Source organism: Ixodes scapularis, unplaced genomic scaffold (assembly GCF_016920785.2).
Source record: "Ixodes scapularis isolate PalLabHiFi unplaced genomic scaffold, ASM1692078v2 PGA_scaffold1__304_contigs__length_218370807, whole genome shotgun sequence".
Lineage (NCBI taxonomy): Eukaryota > Metazoa > Arthropoda > Arachnida > Ixodida > Ixodidae > Ixodes > Ixodes scapularis.
In genome coordinates this window covers 126,352,300-126,375,270 of record NW_024609846.1, presented here as the reverse complement: position 1 = coordinate 126,375,270, position 22,971 = coordinate 126,352,300, and the positions used below count along the sequence as shown (strand labels likewise).

Below are 22,971 nucleotides of genomic sequence, written 5' to 3'. Positions count from 1 at the left end.
GCGAAACGAGAGCCAAATCAGCGACCGGATTGTGTCCCCCTCGGTTTTCTCTTTTTCTGTGGCGCCATCTATGTGGAGCACCGCGAACTCTCACTCCGGGTGGGCGACCGGTGGCGACCGGCTAAACTGACGAAGATGATTTCTCGTGGATTTTCAATGGAGGACTGTCGTGCTCTCAGTTTATTTTGCGCACTCTCCAATAGAGTTCCATGCAAATTCGATTCCAATTTTCTTCTTCTCGCCGCAGCGCCATCTGTCGCAAATCGGAGGTACCCGCAAGCCTCCCGCAAGCAGACGAGTACACAATCCGGTCACGGCGCTGCGGTAGGTTTCTATGGGCCGTTTCCCCACCTGTCTATCTTACACCCTGGGCGAGACTGACCCCGGCTCGCCACGCGGAGCACATTTTGTACTCGCGTGTGTTTCTGAAGAATTCCGCCTAGAACACTCGGCGCGTAGAACATTTGGAACTCGATCAGAGGAGAATGTTCTAGAACTTATGAGAACGTCAAGAAGTTGAAAGTATAAACAAATACTTTACTAGGGGGAAATACATTCCACTCCGCTCATTTGCATTAGACAGAACGCCTACAGCGCCGAATCCCGCCCTGACGGAGCAAAGGTCCGCGTCAGTTCACGCGGATGTGCATCTGGATGTTTGCGGCAGCCGCGACGGTGTCGTCGCCGATTCCACCTGTATTTGGTATAAATAAAAGGGCAGTCCGCTGACTGGAATCGAACCTACACTGAAGGCCTTCCATGTTTCAAAAGTAGCGCAAGGTGCGTCGACGCACGAGTCACGTGTAACATGCCTCATGCACCGACGCACCTTGGGAAGATCATGGCGGCAAAGCGCAGCAAAGTATTTGGCGCGGTAGCGCAGCACTAAGCTTGATTTTAGACGCCATGTTCTTCCTTCAAGTGCGCGCGGCACGTGTCTCGAGTATTTCCACAACAATGAATTTGGTATGTAGAACGACCACCATCATCATCATCGTGTACCGCCCGAGAGCCAAAACCTCCCCGACGATAGATGGCTCTCACCAAGTCCAGAAAACCTGTCCACGCCGAGGCTGTTGTATTTGAAAGGAGTGGAATGTATTCCCTCTACTAGTAAAGTATTTGGTATAAATAAAAGGGCAGTCCGCTGACTGGAATCGAACCTACACTTTCCGCACAACAGTCAAGCGCGGTAACGACTCGACCACGCACGCGCTTGCTCGCCGATGCGCGTGGCAGTATAAGGCATTGCTGTAGACATCTGTCCTTGTTGTGAAATCGCAAAAGTAGCTTTTGCAGCATTCATAATGGCCAAAGACGTGTTTAGGACCATTTATTATTTCAGTCTGGAGCTGCCTCACAAGATCTTTTATGTACCTCAGTCGGTCTTGAGGGATTCCTTCCTTGCCAGTTTGACAGCCGTGTGGCATGATGTGACACAGCCTTCCGAGCATCATTTCCAACTCTAACAAGAAGAATAGCGACGACCGCAGTGACCACAGAGAAGCATGCAACGATGGCGACGACAAATTACACCCACTAACGTCGTCGTCCTTATGCAGCCTCATCATCTAATCATTACCTCGTGATCTCGTATTGCTCTTCATCAACAGTAAGTACAATAGGTTACCGCCATATTACAATCAAAGAATTGAAAAATTGAGTCGTTCAGTCCTTCATTATGTTTATTATTTTCATAATGTTATTACGTTACATTACCTCGAGACAATCGACGTCCATTGTCGATCTTGAAATATACTTGTATATAAATTAAACGCACAATCACGAAGAACACAACGTACCCCCTCTTTTTCTTTGAATCGTCTTTTTCAAACCAGCGCAAGGTCGCGCGTTCTTTCAATTTTGACGACGGTTAGAACGGTCGCACATAAAACCCGCGTATGTGCTACCCGGCCGCTTCGTCCTCTCATTATGTCTAATTGGTTATAACTAAATAAGCTGTAATAATGGTGTAATATTTTTATTTAGTTTCAGTTAGGGGAAAGGAGGGTCGCGGGGAGAATGATAAAAAGGCAGGAGTCAAAAGGTAGTGGTTTGTGGAACCCACGGGGCTTACGTCATGGGCCCTCCAGGTGTTACAACAAGCTCATTGAACCAACGTTACTGGAGTAACGTTGACGTGAACAAGGGCATGACAAAAATCAACACGTTTACCGGCGAGTGTTTTTGGATTTTATCGGATTTATCCGAAAACGCAGAAGCCACATTGGCGATATTTATCTGGGACCATTTTTTTTCTTGTTTGTATTTGGAACCATTAGTTCCGGGACCGTTAGTTCCGGGGCCATATGTTCCGGGACCATTGACTCCGGGATCAATTGTTCCGGGACCATTTGTTCCGTTTCCCCTTCGCCTCCTATTCCTGGGCGATCTTTGACGTGCCGTAGGTCAGATCCTCATAATCTGTCAAGCAAGGAGCGCCATATATCTCTGGAATAGTCTATTGTAGAGTCACTGAACAGGTTCAGTTCAGTGATGCTAATCTATTGCAAGCATAACAACGGGCCACCGCCATATTTCTCTCTGCTCGTGTAGTCAAGTACGTGCCACTGCGAGTCTAGCAAAGTTACTCTTCGGTGCACGTGCTCGCACGCATACGGTGTACCGTCTAGGGCATCATGCTTTAGCGAACGCACTGAAACCAAACTACGCGTTTTTCTTCTCTATAAAAATAACGTAGAACAAAAAGAAGCGGCGAGGACCGCTCGAGTGATGGAGGACTCTGTACCACTGTTTCACCCGGGAGATTGACAGATTTGGGATTTCGGTGTGTTCCTGGAATCTTTCCGGAATGTCACCGCCACTGTCCGAAAAGAAAGAACGAGGCACGCGGCTCCGTTCTGCGTGTCACGCGGCGTCGGAGCTCCTATTGTTAACCGAATAACGCACGTTTCGCCATCTTTTTCAGTCGCATCTCATCCCCATGACGAGCTACGCAGGCGGCAGCTGAGGCCATGCCTGGAACGTGGTCGACTAGGATGCTGCTCGTCGTCTTTCAATCCATGCATCTGTGTAAGTTCACCGACTGGTTTATCTTATAGTCAGGTGGCGAGTTAAGAATGCGGCAGGAGCTCCTCTCACGCCCTCATTACCGCCGGCCAGTGTTCATCCGCGGGGCGTAAGTACTCCCCTACCGAGGCGCGCACGTCACGCTGACATCTGTGGGGATCGGTGCATATACTGCTCAATCGCAGGAATCGAGACAAGCTAGACGCAGAAAAATAACAAAAGCACGTATTTCTTAAGTGCATATTTGAGATCTCCTGGGGACCTTGCATGCTCTGGGGTTTTCGTAAACTCGCCGTTTTAGCAGTCACGTTTTTAGCTTTTTTTCCCTTTGTGTGACTACTCTGGGTCCATCCCTGATGTGATACCAAGATTTCATATGACACCGCGCTGCTAACTTGCTTGCGTTTTTTTAAGAGAACAAGAGAGGAAGCACACTGTCGTTGTCATATTGCTTAATTCTCTCGGAAACTAACCAAAATCAACGTGTCTCAAAAAAAAAAAAATCCTTTTTACACGACAGAGTGTCGTTCCTTGACAATTTTTATAGCAGCGTCGTGAGACAGCACTTGCGTTTTAATGGCATTTTTGGTTGCGAGAAATTCCAGCTCCTAGCTTTATCTTCGGAAGTTGTCTTTGTTGAGCGAGAGTTCATGCGGCCGAGGTGCGTCCCAAAGAGCTTGCGCTTGTGGCGTAGAAGTGTGATTGTCGATTGCTAGGTAAGTAACACTAAAGTCATTACTAAAGTCACTGGATCCTGGGAAAGTAGCGCCCAGCTTCTCGTATGGTCGCCACTTTGGTCCGTGATTGGCGACGTGCGCGACCGAAAGCGTCGCTGTGGTCGGCCTTTCACGATTGGCCCAAAAGCTGACTATGACGTCGGAAAGGGTATACCATCGACGCAAATAAGAAGAATGAAGGAACTTTAATTTAGACGGTGTTGGCAGTGTTCCTTTGAGAGCGCAATGATTTCAGGCTTCCACCATGCTATTTACAAACACCATCGAACTTGTTGTTCGCAAGGTAATGACGTCACAAGGGGGAACCATAGGAGGGCGCCACCAAAACATCTCGCCGCTAATATGAGCAATTTCTCCGTGACCTTTCCGTTCTTGGTGAGCCGATCTAAATTCGCTGGTGACGGGTAGCTTTAAGGAGACATTTCTTGTATACTGAGATTTTTCGATCCACACACCGGCGAAACAAGCGTACATATTCGTACTACCACCAAATGCTGTGTCGGTGCTTGGAGGCACTGAAAAATAAGTTTACTGTGTTAAAATACGCAAGAAAAGCAATATAATTTTAAGAGATTCGTGGAGATGGGCATGATTGCTAAGTTGATTGTATACCCTGCCAAAGACGCTTATATTGGCGGGGTACGCTTCCAGTACGATGATGATTCATGGGGATCTTGGCACGACTTGTTTAGAACGGCCGTCGGGAAGCTTCGAAGATTTGAATGGACCAAGATGGCGAATTCCATGGCAACGCAGAACGATGAGCCAATCGCCTTGCGAGGTTTCGGTCGTCTGTATGTTAGTATATGTTTGTGTCGGGATAGCAGGTAGGGAAGGCAACGACGCTACTTTCCCATGATCCAATGACTTTAAACAACACGAGAATGAACTGAGAAGCAAAGATTAAGACGAAATAAGCGTGTTTGCGCTTGGGACAGGTCGGGTATCCAGCAATGATGACTTCATGTGCAGGCCTCGTGTTCTCGGAGGTACATTGCCTCGCCGGACACCTCGTTGTACCTGCTCACGCGCACGACCATCCGAGCAGACGAACATGCATGCCGTGTGGCCATAAACCTCGAGAAAGTCATTAGAGGGTCTGAAGAATGCGAATTTCAGTTTCATCGTGCCAAGGAGGCTCGTCGTAGACGATGTATACAAATGATGCAGGCCCACGAACGGCATCGAGAGCGGACGCTGAAAATGACGTCAATATCCTCAAACTCCTACACAGGGCAGACATGACAACGGCGTCACAATTAAAGTGAATTAATTATACGTACGCAGGCGTCAACCTGGCTGTCGCTGTGACACGCGTCACGCTGTAGCGTTAAATGTTCTCGGATTTTTTTTTCTTCCCTCTCATTGACCAACCGTTTCACCCTAAGCCTGACCGCAGGCGACGCTACGATTCGATGTCGTGATGATGATGATAATGAGTTTGCTGTCACAATCTCAACCAATCACGCGCGGAAGAGTGCACAGGATCGCGGCGTGATTGGTTCACTCGGTACAGCAAACCCACTAAAGACTGAACTCCATGGGAAGAATATGCTGCGAAAAATCGACGAATTTTGCGCCTGGCGCCTTTTGCTGTGCGCGTGGAATCACCACAGTGGCTGCTGTGTCGCGCGCAAAGCGAGCGTGCCGTCGGGCGGCGTTCGTCAGTTATTCGTGGCATAATGCGCTCCATGGAGTTCAGCCTTTAGACGATGGACGTCGTGACGATGCACTTCTGGTCCTGATTGATTGGCACCCTCAAGTCGTAGCGTCGGCTCCGTCGGACTGAAGGGAAACAATTACACGGCAATAAATCTCGAAAACGTCATACCAAAAAGAAGCCATTAATTTTTTTAATGTGTTTTTTTGTGTTGTCTCTTTGTGCAGGTCGTGGGAACTCTTCGGATTGGTCATACGATGGGAAACAAGGTAAGGTAATATAGAACCACCGAGGGTCGAGAACAGTTCGGGGGGGGGGGGGGGGGGTGAGGAGGAGAGTGCCAGATGGCTGCAGATTCAGCGGTGGATTGTAACCACTAACCAGACTTGTGCCCGTTACTTGAAAAATGTAATGGATTACCATTGGAAATAACCGAACCTCAAATGAAATGGATTACCGTTACAAATTATTTTCGCTGAAAAGTAACGGATTACTTATCAGCGAAAGTAAAAGTAAAAGTAAGCTCGCGCTACCGAACCCGGAAATCTTCGGTTCAATCCCCACCCCTGCCCGTTTCGATCTGGATGAGCATCGTACGCGGTGTGTGGTCGTGTATCACTACTGCGTCGTGGTGCACGTTAAAGACCGCAGGCTAGCGGTTGTACTGCACTGGCTGAATTGCTTATCTACAGCTGAGAGACAAGTCGCCCGTTGAGACAGACTAAGTTCTACAGTGTATAAATACGCACACACCCCAATTATTCTTTGTTAGACGCTGGCGCGAGCATGGGCTTTGATCTCGCAGATCGTTTGTACGCGTTCTCGAGCAAACGAAAGCATAGATTATGGTTCCTGTAACGCGTCTTTGACTGGTGTGTTTATCGCGACCAAAAATGTCTCTCGATTTCCGCCTAATGACGTCACAGAAGTGTCACACTGTCGCCGACCGCGATCCTGACGGTATCAGACCAGCGGTGGTGGGTGGGTGGCTGACGCCTGTTCAGCTGCAGGTCGCTCTCTAGCTCGACAGTATAGCAACTAGAAGTTGGGACGCCGCGACGACACATCTCGTATGGGAATCTTATATATGACCCCAGATTCTGGGACATATATGGCCATATCAAACATTATATAATTATATACGGCCTATATACAGCCTTATCTGGTTTATATACAGCCTTATATGGCGAATACAAGCCCTTATCTGGAATATAGACAGCCTAATCTGGCGTATATATAGCCTTATCTGGCATACATAACGCCTTATCTGAGGTATATACTTCGTTATCTGGCGTATATACAGCTTTTTCTGGCTGCCGGTTTTCAATATAAAAAAAAAACAAGTAAAAAAAGTGCCTTGTTAGCAAACTGAGTTAGTCATTGTTCGCAAGATAAATAGTAGCACAAATAATCTCAAACTTTAGCACTGGCAAACTTAAAGTTATAATTATTTGTGCTAACTTTGACGACGATTTTAATGTGGCTTAATTATTTCGAATTGTTAACATTACGTCCGAACAGACCATTTGCTAAATCCCCCAAGCGCCTCGTCCCGTACTCTACTCGAGGAATCATGGGAACGGTATTTTTTCAGCTCCCTAGTGATCGGAAAGTTCGACCAATTCCATGGTTATACACAGTTTTGAGTGTCATTCGGAGTCACCCTGAACAAGCGTTGTATAGAACACAAGTATACCTGTCATATCACTTTTAAAATTTCTCGTCAATGTCCGTACTGTGCTGCTGTCCACCCTTCAATCTGGCTGAGCTGCAGTAATCTCTTACATTATTATCATTCTCCTACAGCTACAAAGACGCTGATATTAAGTTAGAAACGCTAAAAATACTATAAACAGCTCCTCTAACTCCAAGCTAGTTCCCCGCTTTTGTTGTTGTGAGTTCCCGGCTTTTAAAGGGACGATGCAACGATTTTTGTATTTTGCGCAAATACCGCTTAGAACGGATCCCTGACGTTAATGACCTGTGAAATGCCCGTTCGTTTTTCACCACACGCAATCGAAGTCGCAGAAAAAAATTAAGAAAAACGAACAGAGTTCACCCCCTCAACTCGCAGCCAGAACAAGCGGTCAAGTGATCTGGAGCCGATTATATGCCGCCAATGTTGATCATAGCCATGCGCTGGGGTTGGCAGGGCACAGCACACGCGCTGCGTTTCAGACATTGTTATGGTTCGGCTTTTGTCGTCATTGCAGCGATTGGAGACAGGACACTACCTGAACGCTTCTCGAGCTATAAATTATCACGAGCCGAAATCGAGTGCCCACGCAATGCTCGGGTCCAATCTATGAACCGCATTCAAATATCGTCACTGGGCGGTACTGCTACCGCCCAGCTACGTCATCAGGTTTTGCGAAGAGATTGAATGAAAACGCCCGGTTTTGTCCTCGAAATTACAGTGCAACAAAGAAGTTTTTTGGGCAGTGGCGTTGCGTGCGAGCATCCTTGTGTCCCACTAGTGCCAGTAAGCTCGTGTAGAGTGAAAACATTCCAATTGAATATCGTTGCACCGCCCCTTTAAGCAAATCCTGCTTAAACAACAATCACGAGAATGATAATATTGTAAGAGATTTCCGCGGCTCAAAAAGGTTGAAAGGTGGATCGCATGCACAGTATCATAAACGCTGACACTGACGAGAAATTTTAAAAGTGATATGACAGGTTCTTGGGCTCTCTGGGACGCTTGTTCAGGGTGACTCCGAAACTACACTCAAAATCGGAACGTCACTATCTATGCCACCTCCTCTTGGCTCCTTCCTTATGCATGCGGCAAGAAACGGCGAGAACCCCCCCCCCCCCCCCCCCCCATCTTCCCTCGCGGACCGGTTGCTCGGACGCTGCCGGTCGACAAGCCGTTGAGGGCGAAAACTGGTTTTGGACGGCAGCCCGCGGCAGCCGACGGCTTGCGGGAAGCCTCCGCGACGCTAGTGTGCCAGGCCTTAGCTCATGCCGCATTTCCAGCACAACGTAAGGAATAGGGCAGGCTCCGTGATAGTTTCCAAGCAATTTCGCGTTCGCTTCTTTGTCGGCTCCTCCAGTTTGCTTTGACCAGAGCCTATAGACCTCTTTTGCAAAAACCTACATTAGCACTTAACTTACGCACCCTCGTCCCGGTGGATTTTCGGATTGCCCGCTGACACAGGGTATGCCACTGCCAAGGGTATGGAAAAGGCTTTGGAACGGACGTCGTGCTCGAGTTAAGGCCCATACGCACATTCGCGTTTGAGCGCGGTGCGTTCCGTAGCGGCAAGCGGACGCGTTGCGTTGCGAAGACCGCTTGCGCCAAACTAGTACGCACCTGTGCGTTGACACGCAGTCACCCGCAGTCAAGAGCCAATAAGAACGCGCTATCGTCGCTAGTGGCTCACCAATAGTAAGCGAAATCCAAGGCAACATGGCGGCGCACGGCGACAGCGTCGAAGTGTTCGATCTTGGGAGAATCTCGCCGGCTTCCCCGACGTTTTGTCAAGCTTGAAGCATCGCAGCCTTGAAAAATACAGTCCCCACCGCTCCCCAAAACGAAAAAGCAAGCACTGCGACCGGCGAACCGGATACGTCTCGCCGAGTCGGCCGGGTGGGGCGAGCGAACACGTCACCCCCTCTCCTCTTTCGGCTTCTGATTGGTCGAACGCACCCGAACGCACCGCAACGCTTCGGAAAGTTGAGCGAGTCTCTAGTCGCTTGCGTCGCGCTACCGAGCGTTGCGGGAAGGCGCGAGTCGCTCCGCAAGCGACCGCGCCTGGCCGCAAGGACTCCGCAAGGCACTCAAACGCGTTCAAACACGAATGTGCGTATGGCCCTTAAGGTCAGAGACTCGGAGTGCTTTTTTTTTTTCCGGGTTACGATTTCCAAAAACTACGGTTGTATGGTGATCGACGTGTTCAAAAATAATTTTAAGAAGAATAAGAACAATCCCGGAAAATGTGCAATGAGCACAGGAAGCTTGTCGTGTTTCCAATCAGGAATTGAGGAGTTCGAAGGTTGAAGCAGGCTTTTACTCAGCAGCATCACAGATCGTTCCGCCTGGTTCAATCTCCCGCGCTTATGTCTCCCCCGCGTGCCTCGTGTCTCCCGTACGTTGTCGATCGCCCAATAGTTCGCTTTGCGCCATCCGTGAATGAAGCGATACACGACACTTTCCTTTCTTGTGAAATGCGTTTTTTGCTTACAAGTTGAGGCGCTGCGGTGGTCTCCCTGCTCGGCCACTGTGTGTTCGGAAAGCTTCTCCTGAACCGCCTGCTTCTGCATTGCTGGGGATGTTTCCTTTAGTCTGTCTGTAGGTGCGTTCTTGTGCGACGCAAACTTCCAAAAGCTGTCTGCACTATGTAAGATCTCGGATTATGTGCAGGTCCCACAACGGTTCCTTGTTGCTGAGCCCCTGTCTGATGTAAACTATTGCCCCTGGCTGCAAGGATGATCTCTCTCTCACTCGGTGTCGAACATTGTAGTACGCTGCTTCCTTTTCTCGGAGAGCTTTGTTCCGTTGTCGGTACCTGAGTCTGTATCTCAATTTTGGCCCAAGTCTGTCAGGTATGGTCGGAGCATTCGTTTTTTAATCTTCGGCCCATAAGAAGTTCCGCAGTTGAGTAACCGTCGGGACCCTGCGTAGCTCTGTGTGCTAGAAGACCTTCGGCAACGTTGTCGGATTTTTTGAGGTTGTTCTTGGCTGTTTCAACAGCTCTCTCCGCCTCGCCATTGCTTTGTGCATGATGTGGGCCAGATGTCACTTGCTCTACTCCCCAGCCACTCAGAAATCGCTTAAATTCAAGTGAACTGTACTGCGGGCCGTTGTCCGACCGAATCAGATCCGGGACACCGTAACGAACAAACAGGTAATCGAGAAAATGGGTTTTATGCTTCATTAGGGTCCACTGACGTTCTTCGAGTTCCAAAACTTGGAGTAATAGTCAACAGCTATGATGTAACTCCTTCTTTCAAGGTGGAACAGGTCAGTGTCAACTACTTTCCATGGACGTTCCGGTAGAGGAGTCTGCAACAACCCTTCGGTTGGTACTTGGCGGTGTCTCACAGAGGTAGGGCATCTGCTCACAAATACCTCAATATGCTGACTGATTGCGGGTCACCATGCAGACTTTCTCGCCCTTGATCGACACCTGACGGCCCCCTGGTGTCCTTTGTGAAGGCGTTTCAACACTTCCTGGCGTAGTTGGGGGGAAAGACGAGTCTCGTTCCTCTGAGTAGGAGTCCCTTTACTACTGACAGTTCGTTCCGTACTTCTGGCGTTAATGTCTCCGCTTTTGGCCATTTTGTTGCACAGTAGTGCATGACGAGTGAAATCGTTGCGTCCTTTTGCAATTCGGTTTTGGTCCTGTTCGGCATCTCTGTCGAGGCTGGCAGCTACTGGATTGTCAAAAGTTCATACTCTTTGGCGACTGAAACAAGGTTCTCACCAGAACACTCTCTGCAGCGCCGTTTGAGGCAGGGTGATACGGTGGAATAGTTATTTCATGAACTCCAGTTCTTGCCAGGAATTCTTTGAATTCCACACTGACGAACGCCGGGCCGTTATCACTGACGACCCCATCAGGTAGGCCGTGTGCGGCAAAGATTGATCTCAAGCGCTCCAGTGTGGCTTTAGCCGATGGTGAGGGCACCCGGTGCACTTCCGCCCACTTGGAGAATGCATCAACTAGCACCAAGAAATAGATGCCCTGAAACGGCCCCCCAAAGTCAACATGTAGACGTGACCATGCATTTTCCGGGAATGGCCATGGTGTGTGTTGCACCAACCTCGCTGCCCGCCGGTGAACTTGGCATATCGTACAACCATTTACTTTGTTTTCAATAGCCTCGCCTATGCCTGGCTACCAAACATGGCTCCGAGCGACCATTTTTCATTTTCTCAATATCCGGATGTGTCTCGTGTAGCACGTTCAAACCGCTGGCCTTAGTGATGTTGGTACTACTATTCGGCAACCCCACAATACACAACCGTCCTGCACTGAACATTCCTCTAGATGACATGAGAACGTCCTCCAATCAGCAGATTCCGGCAGACGCTTCCCAGACCACAAAGCCTCTCGTACTGTCGACACTATGGGATCCTTATTTGTATCCTGTGCTACCGCTGCTGCCGACAACAACGGCGGAAACGCCTTTTTCAGCATGAACATTTCCCCAGCCACGTGGTCCTTGAACGAGGATCCAGGCAGTGGCAGCCGACTCTGCCCATCGGCATCTCCTAGATTGACCCTTGTTCGATATACCATTCGATAGCAGTAAGCGCTCAACGTTAACGCCCATCGAAGCACTCGAGGAGAGCACTGTTGTGGGATTCCCCGATCATGTCCTAGAAGACCCAGCAATGGCTTGTGTCTGTGCAGATGTCAAATTGTCGACCCCACACGAATTGGTTGAACTTTGTCACTCCGTATATTACGGCCACTGGCCAGGGCTTCTTTATCTAGTCGGCTGTAGTTTTTTTCAGCTGCGGTTAGACGCCTGGATGCAAAAGCAATAGGCCTTTCTTCCCCGGAACTTGTTCTGTGCGCCAATACCGCACCAATACCATATGATGACGCATCGCAGCATAGTACCACCGACTGGCTCGGGTCATAATACACTAGCACTAATGCAGACGTCAACATCGCTTTGCTTGTATTGAACGCCGCTAGTTCCTCAGCACCCCAACTCCAGGCCTCCCCTTTTTTCAGCTGTTTATGGAGGGGATGCAACACCGATGACACGTTTGGCCTAAACTTCCGGTAAAAGTTTAGTAATCCAAGGTAACTCTGTAGTTCTTTGACATTCGAGGGTTGTGGCGCCTCAATTACCGCTTCGATTTTTTTTTTTTTTTTTTTTTGGTGCGGGGTGAATTTCTTTAGCGTCAATGATGTGTCCCAAATATTCCACACTTCTTTTGAAAAGTGAACACTTTGCCAGTTTGAGTTTCAACCCGGCCTCACTTAACTTCTCTAAGACCTCCAGCTTCTGGCAGTGGTCATTTTCTGTTGCCCCTGTGACCAAGATGTCGTCAAAATAGACAATGATGCCGTTACAATCTCGTAAAAGATTTTACATCTCTCTTTGAAATACGGCGGGAGCCGACGCTACTGCGAAAGGCAGCCTGTTTTATTGAAACAGTCCTTTCTGCGCGTTAATTGTGACAAACTTCTTAACTGCCGGCTCCAGTTCAATCTGCTGGTACGCATCGCGGAGATCTAGCTAAAAGAACGTTGTTCCCCCCGCAAGCTTCGCCCACATCTCTTCCAGTCTCGGTACCGGATACACTTCTATAATAGCCACTTGGTTGACTGTGAGTTTAAAGTCGCCACAAATTCGTATCCTACCATCCTTCTTTAGTACAGGTACGATAGGCGCCGCCCACTCTGACGTTCGTACGGGGGTCAAAATCCCGTCGCGCTGTAAGCGTTGCAACTCTTGCGCTACCAGGTCCTGCAACGCAAAAGGTACAACTTCGAGGTCGGAAAACTCTGGGTCTCGTTCCCTCCGGTACGCTGATAGCCGCTTTCATTCCTTTCAACGTCCCTAACCCTTCAGAAAACACTGACTGAAATCTGCTTGCCAACTCTTCAGTGCTGCTCACCTGATGCACATTGACGAGCTGATCTAGAAACATGTTGAAAGCCCTTGCCTAGTTCCGTCCCAGAAGAGCCCGGGAACCACCTCGTACAACAAACAAAGGTAGTGTCTCAGCTTTCCCGCCAAACTCCGCCGTGACCGTTGCCTTTCCGACTACGGCAGCCAGCTGACCGAAGTAGCCCCGCAGTTTAACAGTTGATGGTTCGATGATTTGGAAACCATCTTTCGAACGCAGTCTCATCCATAACCGAAAACACAGCTCCGGTGTCCAGCTCCATTTGTACAGTTTTTCCTTGTATATCGTCACTGCTGCAAAAATTGGCGGGTCCTTGAACTGTGGTGCTCTTTTCGGCCGTTTCCTAGTAGCGCTATTTTTTCGCTTGGGTTTAACGGCCAGAGGTCCCCCACGACGCTCGAATCTGACTCTTCACTGTCTTGAGCTTCCATGACGTGCACCGAACGGTTGGCAAGTGTCTGAGTCGAGTTCAGCGTCTGCTTCATGTTTCCTTCGCGATGTTTGTCGTTGCTGTTGACTCTGCTTTTGTGACTTGTCTCGTTCTGGCACAGTCCTGATATATGACCTCGTTGCTGGCATTTGAAACAAACACTATTTACAAACTTGCACGTTGATTCCCGGTGCTTGCCGCCGGAACGGAAACAGCTGCGTCGCTCTTCCGCTGACTGCGCCGATGTCGACGGTGCTGTCACGCGGTTCACCGCTGTCTCGGCTGTCCCGCTCGCTCGGCCGATGATCTGTTCAGAACCTCTTGCGGCGGCTTCCATGCTTGTGATTAACTCCACCGCCCGATCCAACGTCAAGTTTGGCTCTTCCAGTAGCCTCCTCCGCATCACGTCATTCCTGATGCCGTGCACGATGCGGTCCCGAAGGTTTTTCGCCAACTCCGCCCCGAATTCGCACCGGTCGGCCAATTGGCGCGGGTCGGCGACAAACTCCTTCACGGTTTCCCCGATGTCTTGTGTGCGGCAGTAGAAATCATACCGTTGTACAATCACCGACGGTCGCGGGGAGTAATGCTCTGTCAGCAACTCACGACTTCTGGCGAGAGGGGCCTCCGAAGGTCACATGGGTGCCAGCAGCCTGCGCAGCAGTGAGTACGTTGGGCTGCCACAGCTGCTCAGAAACACGGCTTGTTGCTTGCCTGCGACGATGTTGTTCGCGATAAACTACTGATACACAATCTCGACATACTCTTCCTATTCCTGACCACCTTCTCCCGTGAACGGCTCTAACTTTGGCATGATGTTCGCGGTAGATTTCGCCGGAACCCGGTCAAATACTTGTTATAATTACATGGTTCGTAGCCTTAATCTCGTCGCCAGTTGTTAGGATAACAAATTATGGTTTATAGCTCGCCGGAACAGCAGCACTTGCCAAGCCCTTCGTAGCCCCGTTGTCCTTCTCTTCTTCTGGCTCTACACCAGCTAGTCCCTTTACGTGCGGCTACCCCCCTGTCACCTGAAGCTCCCTTGTTACAACTGTCACACCCTTCACCATCTGTTTGGAGGAGCACGGCACCTAAGCCATACGATGACGCATCCGCTGCTATTGTCAGAGGCTTCCGAGGATCGTAGTAGCAGAGAACGGGAGTTGTCGCAAGCCTCCCTTAATCTCCTCAAACGCTCTCCGTTGAGGTCCATGCCAACACCGACTTGTTTCGTTGAGAAGCAGCTCTCTAAGTGGTTTTGTCTTTCGGGCTATTCTTGGAAGAAACTTTGCCAACTGGTATTCATGTTACAAAGCGCAAAAACACGGACACAAGAGAGAAAGACAAACAGGCGCCACTCACAACTATATTTGAAAAGCACTTTTCAAATATAGTTGTGAGTGGCGCCTGTTTGTCTCTTGCTCTCTTGTGTCCGTGTTTTTGCGCCTTGTAACATGAGTACCAACGTTTACCAACTAGCCCAACTACAAGTTCTTCTACAGTTTACCAACTGATTTACCATACGCAGGAATGATCTGAGCTCAGTCATGTTCTCTGGAGGTGGCATCTTCCTGATGGCTTCCGTCTTCTCAGGATTAGCGGTAATATCATCACTGTTCAAGATGTGCCCAAGAAACTTGACACTTGTCTTCCGAAATTCGCACTTGCGTGGATTGAGAGTCATTCCAGCTTTTTTGAGACGCTGAACACTGTGACGAGCTTAGCGTCGTGATCCGCTTTGTTTTTCCCAAACACGACTATGTTATCTTGGTGGCAAGCTTGTCCAGGAAGTTCCTTCAGGATACGAAGCATTTCTCTCTGCAAGAACTCTGCAGCGCTGTTGTAATGCCACAGGGTAGCTGCAGGAATTGAAAGCTCCCAAACGGTGTGATAAATGCAGTCAGAACTTGGGATTCCTCAGCAAGTGGTTTCTGCTTGCTGTTCAGTAAGCACTCAGCTTACTGAACAGTTAGGCGTCTCCTACCTTTTCCAAGTTTTCTTCAACTGTTGGCATGATGACTCTTCCCCGGATTACCTTCTGGTTTAGTTGTGTATAGTCCACGCAGATTCTGATTTCGTCATCCTTTTTCTTGGCGGTGACCATAAGAGCACACCAAGGCGTTGCATGTTCAACTTACTTGATGGCTCCTAGCTTCTTTATTTTCTGGAGTTCATGCTCCAGTTTAGGCAATAGAGGAGCAGGTTCTCGTCGAGGAACAGCTACTGCATAAGGTGTAGCGTTTGGCTGAAGTGTCACATTGTATATTCTCTTCATGACCCCGAGTCCTGTGAATAATGTACTGAACTCAGGTATCGCCTCTGGAGACTTGACTTTGTTTGCTGGGTCCTGTGTTTGCCTCTCCACTGACTCCAGGTGTGCCAGTACACTAAGAGCCCGTAGGACTGGCCGTCCCAGCAAGGCTGTTCGGAGGTTTTCTGCAACAAAAACCAGCTGGCGAGCAGACTTGTTCTGCCATGAAATAGTTGCGTCGAACATCCCTGTTGTCTTGATAGTTGTTCTGCCAGGTCCAAGAAGTATCTTCTCTGATTTTTTGTATTGCTCCATGTGGTAGCTGTCATATAGTGAAACAGGAATGACGCTCACATTCGCTTCTGTGTCGACCTTGAAATGAACGGGGCGTCTATCCACAGTTGCTGTGATGAACCACGGCTCTGGATTGTCTGCCTTGCGGACTTCCTCGAGAAAGACTTATTCTGTGCTTGCCGTTTCCTTCTTTGAGGTGTACTGTTGACGTGCAGACAAACAAACAGTCGCATAATGACCCGTCTTTCCACAATTACTGCACCGTTTTCCCGACGCTGGACACTGTCTCTTAGAGTGCCGTTGTGGGCTGCCGCACCACTTGCATACGTTCTGCACTGCCGGTTGTCCAACTGGTGGCTTGCCCGTTTTCCGCAGTGTTTTCCCATGGCTCTGACGTCCCCTTTGGCGTCGAAGCTCGTCGACCGTGACACTCTGCTCTGTTTTGTCACGCAGCTCTTTCTGCTTTTGTTTGACAATCTCGGAATTCCGTGCTTTCTTTGTGGCGCAGCCGAGTATAGTGAGCTTGAAATCCAACTGCAACTTCTCGCCGAGTCCCAGGTCGTAGGTTCGAAACATTTCAGCACGATTGTGGCTGCAATATTATTGAGCTTCACACGTTCTGAAAGGATCCTTATTTATAAAGTCAGTCGATAGCGACCATGAATCGCGAGCGCTTTGTATCAGGCTCATCGTCCTGTTTATGCTCAAGGCTACTTCGTCTACTGCAAAAGGACGATTCCAACCCGGTGCAGGTTCTCCGATTATCACTTCAAGATGTGCTATTGCTCCATGGCATGTGGAGGGTGTGAAAATGTCCACGTGCCATTACTCAAGATGCAGCTATAAAATGCCGAGAGCTTACCTGCATGGACTACATTAAACTGCTCATATAAATCTTCGTTGTGGAAACTCAGTCAACGCACCCCACCGTCGTCGTCCTCGTTCTTTCGAGGAGGCATGGTGATGACATGTAATTAGTCAGCTCGATTCAACCGTGCATCGGCGAAACAATGCCGGCCTAATCAGCAAGGCTAAGTCCGCCTAAATATTTTCAATAAACCATCACCTCTCTCTCTCTCGGTTCAACCAGCAAACTTCAGGCCAAGCCATTGCAGCCTGCCATAGCCAAGACTAGCCAAGTACCCCCCCCCCCCCCCCCCCCATAACCACACTACAGAGAAGAAATTGGGGTGCGTGTATGTTTACATAGCCTAAAACGTAGTCCGCCTCAACGGTCGACTTCTCTCCCAGCTGTAGATGAGCAATTTAGCCGGTGCAGTACAACTGCTAGCCTGGGGTCTTTAACGTGCACCACGCAGTAGTGATACATGATCGCACGCGCGGTACGATGCTCATCCAAATCGAAACGGGCAGGTGTGGGGACAGGATCCCTGGGTTCTGCAGCGCGAACTTTCGCTCCACGTGCTCCAAGCTGGTGTGCGTTAGCCCACTTAAAGCCCCTCTATCCTCTGAAAAGTGGCGCCGTTCATTGTTGTTTTGGAAATGCTCAAGACACGTGTCGTGCGCCAGGTCTGAGAACATGGCGTCTGAAATCTAGCTCAATTCTGTATCAATGCTGCGCTGTGCCGCCATCATCTTCCCAGGGGCTGAACGATGCACGTGCCTCTTGCATCGACGTCTCTTGCGCTACTTTTAAAAACATGAAGGGGCTTTAGAGGACCCTTGAAACAAATATTGCGCTGAGATCAATAATCTTAAATTAGGACTTTACTAATCGCATATCGTTTAGTGGACCAAAAGAAAGAGGTTAGAAAGTCAAAAGCCAGCTTTTCGGTACGAACATTTGAAGCTATAAAGGATTTCTTCTTTCCTTCGAAAGCTCTGCGCCTTTTCACTATGATACGTCCGCGGTACCCAAAGCGCTTCAGCGGTGCCAAAATGACGCCACCGAACGTATGCGCCCGTCAACAATCAATCCGTCGACGAACACTTGGATTCGCGTTCGTGGTCAGTGAGTGCCTTGACGGAACTTATCGTCACTTGCGAATGACAAGTTCTATGGTGTGCTTAAAAAGCACGGTGAAAGCTTGAAGTCATCGCACCGGTGCCCAAGAATGTCACGACGACGTGATTTCACAATTTGCTTTTGAGTTAAGGTAGTGCCACTAAATAAGCTAGGCTTCAGAGTAACAACACTTGACCATATTGTGGCTTTATCTGAAATCAAGCTTTATCTGAAATCATAGGAAACTATTTTCCGTCCTCCACAAATGTTTAAACAGTTCGCGACAAAGCAAAGCAATATTACATAAACTTCCTAACACCGAATATAATGCTGAGGAAGTCGCACTTTTGAATAATGACGACCGGCAGCTGCGTTTGCTCTGCACAAGCCCTAAAATAGCGGCGACCATCAGTGTTCGGGAACGGGGTGCCGATACTCTAAGCGCAGCTCATTAGTGGCTCTAAGTTGAGGATTAAAGCTAAGGAGGAAGAAGTAGAAAAACCGTTTCATGGCCCCTTTGAACCCACTCGGCCACCAATCCCCCCTACCCACAGTACAGTGTACCAGAATACAGGGTAATGTTGGGACCAACGTTACTAATCGGCTCAGTTGACGAGCTCCACATTAGTCTCGCTTCAAAAAGCCGGCCTCCTCCGTTCATAGAGCGTGGTGGCGCTGTCGTCGCAGCCCACCCGATCTGCAAGACCGGGCAAGCTCTAGGCAAGCTCGGGCTGGTCGGGGCGCTGGCTTTTCATTGCGAAATCAGGCTGTCGGCGGCACGTCGGCGGCCCTTAAGAAATTGACTCTGCTATTAGATTCTGCTGCAGCTACCTGGTTGTAAATATGCACGCTTACGATTTCGATTTTTAGACGGTATATAATGCAGCAGATAGGAACGTAGGTGCCTCTAGCTTGGGGTCGGGCTTCCGAGTGCAATTTCCTGCTCGTGTAATCTTAAAATAAAGTACCGGATTTAGGTCATAGTTGATGTCTCTCGTATTCGTCCCTGACCAGCATCCACAAACAGGAGCTCGCACGCGCTGTCGGCGCCATACCCCCATATCGATAAACGCTCCCACATATTTGTCTCAGCACAACTAGCAAGCTACGTTTTATACCTTTTGTTTTTCGCCACAACAAATCTTGGGCAAGGCAAAAATTGTAGATGAATACTGTGCAACGTTTATTTCTTGTTCCATTAAAACAAAACTGCAACCAGAATGCCAAAAAAGCATCGATGCTTTTTTGACAACGGAATAGTTAAGCATTTGGTATAAGATGTGAATGCGAAAGCATGAATGTCGTTCTTACGCTCTCTTAGTTTGCCTGCGGTGTACTGGCGTGGATGGCCACGTTTCGCTACTGCCGAAGTTGCGGCCGCCGACGACACAGATGCCTCAGGCGCCACTGCACCCGACGCCATCTTCATACGCGCGCCAAACGCACCCCGCAACTCGACTTGGTCGTCTGCGTCGCCGCCCGCCGTTGACCCTGGCACGTTTCTAGGCCCTATTTTACAGAGAAAGGAACCAACGTTTTCTAATTTTACATGAACAAACCGACCTGTGAAATACACCTTTGACGAAAAGTTTAGATTTCTACGTGCAGGCGTCGATTTTTACGATCCTTTTTAGATCCAGTCAGGTGACTTCGGACACCCTATATATGGCGCAGAAAGTACGGGCACAGGAGCATTGCACGGAGCAATGGCGGCTGATGAGACGTCAGTGCAAGCCACGTATAAGGAAACCGATCACCGCGAATTTGAATCGGCTCACCAAGAGTGGAGAGATCAAGAAGAAACTGCTCATTCCACGAACCAAAATGGCGACCATATGCGGAGGTTGTCGCTACTTTCCCATATATCAGTTGTTGTTTTTTGTCGGGATGACAGCCACATTTTATGGTGGGGAAATGAACCTAGGAACCGTGGGTGTTCTGCAGCGCGAACTTCCGTTTCGCGCCTGCTTTAACACACTCGGTCACTAGTTCGCCTGTTTTTTTTTTCTTCTATATTTCACGGTTTCTTCGAGTATCTAGAGACCACAAAACATCGAGTTGAACAAAATCGGCTACCTGTCTCGCTTACTTTTGAAACAGGTGTCGGTTCCTGGTCCAAACTGAGCGTGGGTCCATCTGAAAACAAATGCGCCAGCTACAGCCAGTCGCCGATCCACATCAAAGTGAGGAGCACGATATGTGCCGACTCTCTGGGACCGATGCGGTACATCAACTACGACGAACCGCTGTACAGCCCCGACATCGTCAACAACGGCCATACCGGTAAGCGACATTGAAAGGGATCAGTTGGTGGCGCATGACGCAATAATTTTCCACCTCACTTCTTCCTAAAACTTAAAGGGACAGAAACAGAAATATTGCATGAAACCAATGTATAAGCTTAGTGTTCGTTCGAGAGCCCCCCATTGCTGTCGTGAATAACGAATATTTGAATGAATTGACTCTTTTTTTTTTGTTTATGTTGTTTAATTAAAGAGGCACTAAAGTCGATTTTGAGACTGTTATTTTGTGGTGAGAACTTAATCTAGACGTTTTAAGCATCCCAAAAAAACCCGAAATCAGAATGGTGCGTAGCTTATTCCCTCGTTAAAAGCGTCTTCAAAAATCGCGACACGCCCTTTTTGGAATGAAGTTTCTTTCGAGTGAAGTGGTCGACGAAGGGCGCTTGTCGGCGAGTTGCAAGCGATGGCTTCCCCCGCGGATAAAAACAGAAGTCTTATCCGAATGCGTACCTATCAGACTCCCTTCGAAACGAGTTATAATAAAATCGTTCGGAATCTGCGCGTACTAGGGTGCCTCAATGTCCTTCTGTTTAGGGTGATGCCACCCTTTGTAGTAGCAGATGCCGACAGCACGCGCTCACGGGCAAAATACAAAGAAATCGACGAAAACAAAATGTCGCCATAGCACAGTCAGCGCCACAAGCGCGTGCAGGGACACGCTCTTTCACGCGCTTCTGAACAAAAAATAAAAATAAACGTGTGTGACAAAATGGCGAGATGCCACCACCCTAAGCAAAGCGCGCATGAAGGCACCCTAGCGCGTACTATAGGGCTTTCATTGGTCCACACAGTGTAGTCCGCGAAAAAGAAAAGAGTCCACATGTTTTTCTCTTGCCCTGAGATGAGACTTGGGTAAGTTACTTTTTAAAAGTATTTAGTTATATTTACAGTTACTTTCCTAACATTAAATTTAAGTTACAGTTACAGCTACCTAAAAACAAAAGTAACGCGTTACAGTTACAGTTACTTCGGCAGAGTAAATTAGTTACTTTCAAGATACTCATATGTGTAAGAAACTATTAAGACATAGATGACAGAACAAATGGAGCAACATTTACATTAATTTGGGAATTTTTGAAAACTCTAAACTTTTCAAGATATATTTAATAACGCCGTGTTATTATTTACTCCATGTTGTATCGAAGCAGCAACTGATTTTCGAAGTTCTTGTCGCTTAGCTTTCCGCCTTTGATGTTAAAAACGTCCCGCCCCTTGCCTAAAGGGCGTTCAACAGGTGCGCTAGAAGGAAGTGGGGCATTAAGGCATAAAAAAATATTCTTAATGCTGGGGAAGGTCGTTGAGGCTGAATAACGCTGTTGATGAGGTGGCAGTCTTCTATCTCTGTTCTTCGCTGGTCAACTCAGTTCTAGGACGCGGTCGCAAGGAGGAGTCGTCGTCGTCATCATCATCATCGCATGTTGGCTCCCGTGTAACTTCCTCGGAAGGGTAGAGTGCGCTACATTCCTCTTCAAGAAGCAGCAGAGAACGCTATTTTAGCGCGTCATCCATCCATGAAATTTTAAATTTTGGAGGCCCCGCTGTACCCAGAAGGAGATCGTCAGACCTGAGGACGTTTAACAAACGTTTAACGAGCGGGTCGCAGTACAAGTGCATTAGCTGTTACGTCCACGTTATTCGCCATATGATGCCTGCCTTAATAAAAAAAGATTGTAGGAATATTGTGGCGAATTAAGGCCCTTTAGGACTCATATGTAATGAAAATGTGTGCATTACTTGTCTTGATAATCGTGAATGAGCCTGCCTGGCAGACGTAACTTTCTACAAAAAGGCGCTAACAAAGAGTTCGTACGTTTTCCAAAGAATGAGAAACGAATGTCGTTGTCACTGCGATCTTCACTGTGTCTGCAAGCGAGCTGCAAAACTTGAGCGTAGGCAGTAAATGTAGCTGCCGCATCAGCGCGCCACCAATGTCGGCACCAAAGCGCTCATGAACATGTACTGTTCAACGGATATCCCGAGCGCCTTGGCAACTCCTGTCGTGGTCTAAGGAATAATAAAAAAAAAAAAAAACACATTAAAAATATCGCAAAAACGTGAGAGAGCTGTTGGGCATACTTGGCAATACTCCTCGATGAACTTCTAATCGTCTTTTTCTAGACTCGGCAGTGCGAGGGCGTCGCAGACACACTCCATCTTGTCCTTCTGGGCCTCGTCAACAAACTTCATTGAATCCTAGAGGTAATTCCAGCGAGTAGTGTTAGGAACCGGGAAGTATCTTCCTAGTTTCTTCTTGATGACTTAGGGTGGACTGGCCCTGATTATTCCAAATAAGTTTCAGTTTTCAATACACGGCCGTTGCCATCTAACGGTACGTGCTGATCGTGCATCCTTTATTTACGTTCACAGTCGCCACTAAGTTCAAAGTATGTGCGGCCCATCTCCTGTGCTTGGGCAGGTGCAGCACTTCGCCTGAGGAGTTGTTTATGACAGGGCGAACATTCAAGAGGCTGGTGAGGCCTTCGAAAGTCGGGGTGCCTGCTTCCTCATCCTCGTGTGCCATCTCTCCAAAGTGGCTAATTATAAGAAAAATGAAACTATTCAAAATAGCGACATCGAAAATTTACCAGAGTCAATTAATAAGAAATCTAGAAGTTTCATTGACGTAACCTACGATTTCGCTGCTTACGATATCAAGGGCAAACCCAACGCTATATTTCTACCGCGTTTTGATGATAATGTACA

General features: G+C 48.5%; 1 protein-coding gene across 1 annotated transcript in view; it reads left to right on the top strand.

Moving 5' to 3' along the window:
- Window positions 1–2,967: 2,967 nt before the first annotated feature.
- The window catches only part of LOC120846745 (carbonic anhydrase 1), a 39,734-nt gene continuing 19,730 nt past the window's right edge, over window positions 2,968–22,971 (top strand). Inside the window, exons 1-3 of the mRNA XM_040218610.1 lie at window positions 2,968–3,033; window positions 5,655–5,696; window positions 20,066–20,248. Of these exons, the coding sequence (XP_040074544.1) occupies window positions 2,976–3,033; window positions 5,655–5,696; window positions 20,066–20,248 (283 nt within the window). The 5' untranslated portion in view covers window positions 2,968–2,975. The remainder of the gene's footprint in view (window positions 3,034–5,654; window positions 5,697–20,065; window positions 20,249–22,971) is intronic.